Source organism: Melanotaenia boesemani, chromosome 21 (genome assembly GCF_017639745.1).
Source record: "Melanotaenia boesemani isolate fMelBoe1 chromosome 21, fMelBoe1.pri, whole genome shotgun sequence".
Classification (NCBI taxonomy): domain Eukaryota; kingdom Metazoa; phylum Chordata; class Actinopteri; order Atheriniformes; family Melanotaeniidae; genus Melanotaenia; species Melanotaenia boesemani.
Window position 1 is genome coordinate 25,608,640 of NC_055702.1, and position 6,000 is coordinate 25,614,639.

General features: G+C 38.2%; 1 protein-coding gene across 2 annotated transcripts in view; it reads left to right on the plus strand.

Annotated features, from left to right (window-relative positions):
• Positions 1–1,077, plus strand: part of LOC121632107 (germ cell-specific gene 1-like protein) — a 44,175-nt gene extending 43,098 nt beyond the window's left edge. For both annotated transcript variants that reach the window (XM_041973297.1, XM_041973298.1), the window contains one exon: positions 228–1,077. In XM_041973297.1, coding sequence (XP_041829231.1) covers positions 228–528 — 301 coding nt within the window. In that variant the 3' untranslated portion in view covers positions 529–1,077. The remainder of the gene's footprint in view (positions 1–227) is intronic.
• The last annotated feature ends 4,923 nt before the right edge of the window (positions 1,078–6,000 follow it).

The window sequence follows — 6,000 nt, forward strand, 5'->3', positions numbered from 1 at the left end:
TTGCTTCATAATGAAGCAAAGGAAACATAATAAATGTTGAAAATTATACATTTTTATAAATGATACATGATGTCTGAGGAGGGTGTGGAATTTAACCAAATCCTGAAAAAAGTAGACACATCTTATAATAATGTCAGCAACATGTTGTTTAGATATAAGCTCATAGTTCCAAATCAATATTATCTTACTGAACAAAGAGGCCAACATGAAATTTGTCCTTTTCTTAGTTTGGCGTGGAGTTCCTTCACGGCCTGTATGGCGTCCTCGGTCACTACCATCAACCGCTACACCAAAACCATCCTGGAGTTCAAGCACAAGCGCAGGAACATTGAGAAGAACCTGAAGATCAAGCAAAAGCTGTTGGAGCTGGACTCTCCGGAGCAGGTGTGGGACATGTACATCAGCTCGATGCCGAGCACCACCGAGGAGCTGCTGGACCTGTCGTCAAACGGCCGCAAACTCTCCAACGCCTCCATCTTCCTGGACCTTAATGACCTTCCTGATCCACAGGGAGAGGAGTACTGCTAGACCAGCAGGGTGCAGCATTTTCAAACTTCAGCATGTCACTGTCATGTTCAGTGCGATGCAGTAACTTTACTGTAAACAAACTGAGACCCTGGTTGATGGTTAGTTATTCCACCACAATCCTAATACCACATGATTTGGCTAGCATACTAGTCAGCAGTTTCAACGTTTAACAGACAGAACAAAGTTAGCAATAAGTTAAATTCATTTCTAGTCCACCTGATAAATACAAGTCTGACATTCGCTTTAACCTGGGTTCATCCATTCTGCTTGACAGCATCATGAGAACAGATGATGTCAAACTGTGCCAAAAGGCCATTTTGGAGACCTCACCCGAACTAAAACCTCTAATTTTAATGTTCTGGCTCACTTCATCAAAGGTGGTCTTTACAGATATAACATTTATAAATTATAGTAATGATGTGATAGAGGTTTAGAGCTAAAACTTCACAATTATGAAGGGATGTTTATGTTCATCCTGAAACTGTTTTTTTAAAGAAAAGCCTAAACCTTTTTCATTGATGGTATGTACCATTTTTAATTATTCTTCATTAAGAATGGGGCGGCATGGCTCAATGGGTAGAGTGGTCGTCCTGTAACCTAAGGGTTGCCGGTTCGATCCCGGCCCGGAGAGCTCATGTTGAGGTGTCCCTGAGCAAGACACCGAACCCCTACTTGCTCCTGATGGGTCGTGGTTAGCGCCCTGCATGGCAGCTTCCGCCATCAGTGTGTGAATGTGTGTGTGAATGAGTGAATGTGACGTATATGTAAAGCGCTTTGGATAAAAGCGCTATATAAGTACAGACCATTTACCAAGAACACATATTTATGCATTTAATGTATGCATTGTTTATTATGAGTATCCAGGTGTCTGTGTCTAAAACAACAGACACAGGGCTTAAAGAGTTAAAACTCTGTTTTGGTCTTTATCAGTTTCTGAGAGACATAACTGCATCTTTAGCTTGCTAGATGTTTAAGGTTCATCAATTTGTTGCTGAAGATAGCTGTAAAAAATCAATTAAATCCCAAAAATTTCCTTAAAGACACTATAAAACCTGAATAGCTCATTATGATTCTCTGGATTCATTACAGATAATAAACAGAAGGATTAGCAGGGCTGATATGATAATGGCCCTGCTAATGATAAGTTTGTTTGTTTTTTTATGGGTAATTTGTTATCTTAATTTCAATTTATATGAGATTTGTTGTCCAAAATATATTTTTACAGTCAATAATGCAGAAAATTCTACAAACACTGAAATATTCGAGCCACGGTCAAAGTAGAAGTGAAGGATCTCAGCATGGCCGGTGAGCTGATTCCTCATATTGTTTATTTTTCACTTTGATAACTTGTCTAAAACCCAAACTGTTCATGGCAGAGTATGAATGTTAAATGTTTTGGTTCAAGTAATATTGTCAGACATTTATGAGTAAAGTTGTGTAATACTGCCAAATGTAGTTATACATACATATATATATATGTATATATATATATATACATATATATATATATATATATATACAATATATATACATTTTGCCAGAACAGTGGCATTGCTGTGAGGCCATCATTAGGATGAAAAGTATCACATAATGAGGGCACATGGGGAGAGATTTTCCTTAATTCTTCCTGAACCTGTAAAAGATTTATTTGGTTTACCATAAATAAGTTCAACCTCAAAGCTCAACATTTAGCATTTATTAAATATTTAAAACCTTCTGATAATAGTCTTTCCAGGTCTTTCAAACCTGTAAATGTTTGAAGGCCTAATTAAGCCTTTAACCAAGCTAGCTGACAAGTTAGCTTGTTAGCTTACACCTTTGCCTAAGAGCTTCGTTAGCTAGCTTGGTTACAACAAAAACATAGCAAGCATTTGTGGGTCGATATCATTTAAAATCACCAAAATTATCACAAAAAAATTACCAATAAAATGTTAATAAATTCTTTTTTTTAAAAATACCATTAAAATTATCATATGACCTTTTTTATTGCATACCTTCTGTTCAGACTTTATTGATACCAAACTAAAGTGAAGGTTTTCCTCAGCAGTGGTCTCTGTTGTTTACTTTAAAGACATTAATACTTACTGTGTTTACATGGACACAAATATCCTGGTTTTGTGTCTTATCCTCATAAAAAATATTCAGGATGTGACATGTTTGTGATTCTAATGGTATTTTTTATCATCTGTGTTTTAATGTCTCACAATCCCAGCAAGCTGTGTTCCCTTACTAGTTCATGTACCAGGATTTTTAAAGAGGTAAGATAGTTTTTCTCCCAGTTTCTACAGCCAGGACAAGATGTCTTTGAAGAGAAAACAACCAGAGCAGTCGATGCTATGCTAATACTAAAAATGCTACATCTAGCACCTTTAGAGTATTGTGTTGAGCCACATGTCATGTGTTTCAGTCCTCTGCACTGGTTATAAATACAACATACCTCTGCCTAGAAGCAATACTGTCATGAACTGAATGTGAAGCTAAAGAACAAACCAAAAGCCAGAAAGCTCGGTGAAAAGGAGACTTGATCACCCTTCCCTCCACCCTCTCTATCAGCACTCTACATAATAAGCACATTCAAGAATAGAGGAGTTTGGCTGATCATTGGATTTTATCTTAAGAAAGTTGTTAAAGCTGTGTGGCTATGACTTACTCAGCTGTAGCCTCAGATTTCTGGACAGCTAAGTGATAAAGACACAATATGTTGGAGTGACTTTCCACTGCCTCCCATTTAAACCCAATAGCTTTGAGCTGCTGAAAATACAAAAACAAAGAAGTGTTGATCAGACCCTGAGATGAGGGTTGAGGAAATGTAGTAACAAAGGGTGAACCAGCAGACTTCTCTCATCACCTGCAAAGAAAAAAAACTTATTTTAAAGGAAGAAGGTTCCCCAGGAATCGAGTGCCTTTACATCCAGCAGCATGCCTCCAAACACACAGCATGCTAAATATAAGGGCAGCGCTGTTTCTGCATCAGATGAAACGCGTCGCTGTGTGCAAATTGTAAAAACTCATCAGTGGGAGGAGTCCACCTCTTTTGAAGGTATCTATGTGAATTTTAATATTTACTTGAAAATGTAATACATTTATTGTATTAATCATTATGTCATTTTAAGTGCTTTGAAAATATGTTTGTGTACTTCATTCACTAATTCATTTCCAAGTGAAATGTCACAATAACTTTCCAAATTATTCTGCTTGAGTTTGTATTGTTTCTCCACCCTGTGTTGCATTAAAGCTGAAGCATGGATCTTTATGTGTATAACACAACTCACAGTATCGACAGTGGCTCATTCTGTGCAGTGTTCCTTAGTTATATCTTTTGTGTGATTATTTGTAATCTGTTATATTAAAATAAATAATCAATGTATAAGAAGATTTTATTTAAAGGTAAATAAGAAGTGTATATCATAATAAAGAACTTGTTTTGTCAAGTTTACTGCTGGATTTAAAAGTTTTCCTAATGGCCACAAGATGGCAGCGTTGTTGTATCTGGTGACTGGTCTCTCCACAGCTGCTGCACTTTTATTCAGTACAAGTTTAAAACAATTATGAAGAAAGGAAACGTAAGAAAAAAATGTTTTTGCTTCAAAATAGTTTATTTTTTATGCTTTTAAACTAGTGCAAATACATGCAAACAGAAAAGAGACAACCCTGTAAGCAGAAGCAGGAAGGCTTCATACATCACGTCCACAGATAGTGTTTGTGACAGGAAGAAGATCCTGGCATTGATTTTCGGTTTTTGATCCAGTTTCAGTTGTCCTCCAGTGGTCCCTTCGCTTTCCTAAAGGTATGGCGCAGTAGGCTGGTTTTGCAGTGGGACACTAACCTAAGCACAGCATACAAATGTGCCACGTGATCCATACCAGTTCCCCTACATCCGTTTATCCACATTCATTATTCAAGAATACAAAACCACTCAGTCAAATCTGAGCTCACAGAAAGATTCTCTCACTCACTCCTCTGTTGCTCGCCACATAAAAAATTCATCCCCCCTCTTTTTTTTTTTTTTTTTTTAAATAATGCCTGCAGGACAGTACTCAATATGTATGCACTGATTGCCCCTTAAATTCTTAAACTCTGAGGGTGAAGAACAAACGGGTTGAAAAACAAATTCATGGATATCTGAGCATGTAATAATGTCTCACTTCTTGAGTTCCTTGTAAAACTTGAGTGACTCCAAGTCAGGATTTAGCTGCAAATTGAAGACACTAAAAGCTACACAGTGTTTTCACTTTAACACTTATAAAGCCACAACCTATAACAATCACAGTCTCATTACAACCTCGGCACCAACATTCTTTCACCTCCTTGACTGAACATCTATGACATAAAAATGGTTTGGTTGTCTCTCATACACTTGAACAAGATGATTGATTGATAGAGTTGAATGTATTGACAACGGCATTTTACTGTGAAGCCTCTGAGACGCTGATCGGCTGGTCATATAATTGGATCTCTCTTGTGCACTCCAAGTTGTTTCATCTGTCTCAATCAGACAGTAGAGACTTTGAACAGGCTTCTACCTAAAATCTTTCAGCAAAAGCTTTCAGCTCTACACACAAAGGGTCACGGCCATCCAAAGTCCTGTCCTGCTATCTGATAGAAGCGCTGGTTATGAGGCCTGTAGAAATCCCTCAGTGTCTGAATGACCTTTGGGTCTATGGAGACATGTGTCCTCCCTTTTGTCTTCCCAAGGCAGTGAGGTTTACTGCTGCCTTCCGGCTTTTTTAAGCAGGGGAAGCCTTTCGTTTTGTTAAAGTAGAAGTGTTTGTCTGTAACTATCCTCTGAAGGCCTAAAAAATCCTGGACTTTGCCCAGTTCTCCAGCCGGGTCTGAGATGAGCCTCTCGCCACTGACCAGATGGATCTGAGACCTGGGAAACCATGCCAGCCAACGCTCCATGTGTTGGGCATACAGGCCGATCCACAGTGGGCTCCATAGGGAGTCAATCTGACCTAGAGACAAAAGGTAGGGATCACAGAGAGATCAATGGTCATGATGTTCTTTTCATTTCAAGATTAGAACTTTTTATTATTCTGTAGTAATATTACGTATTACCATCTGAGTGAGAAAACTGTCTGTTTTCACAGTTAATACATTCAATGTTGAGTTAAAAAGTCAGAAATGTGCAACTGTGACCAGCTCCAGACTAAATGTTGAAGCAGCTATGAATTCTTAAGCCTTGTAAAGGTGCTCTCCATGAGCAGTGGTAAATCCCTTAAAGTTTTTTAAGAGATTTGCCATTTTCACACATTAACACCAGACAGTGTGCAATCCCAGCAAATCTTTTACAACATCCATTAAAACTTCAGTTCTGACTAGTTTCTCAGTCTCTGCGATGAAAAACACCCCCACACTATGATACTGCCACCACCATGCCTGACTGAGGGGATGGTGTTCTGGGGACAATTAAGCCCCATTTCAACCAACAGAACCAGCTCAGGACAGTTTGCTGAAGTTTGTGTAAGTTAA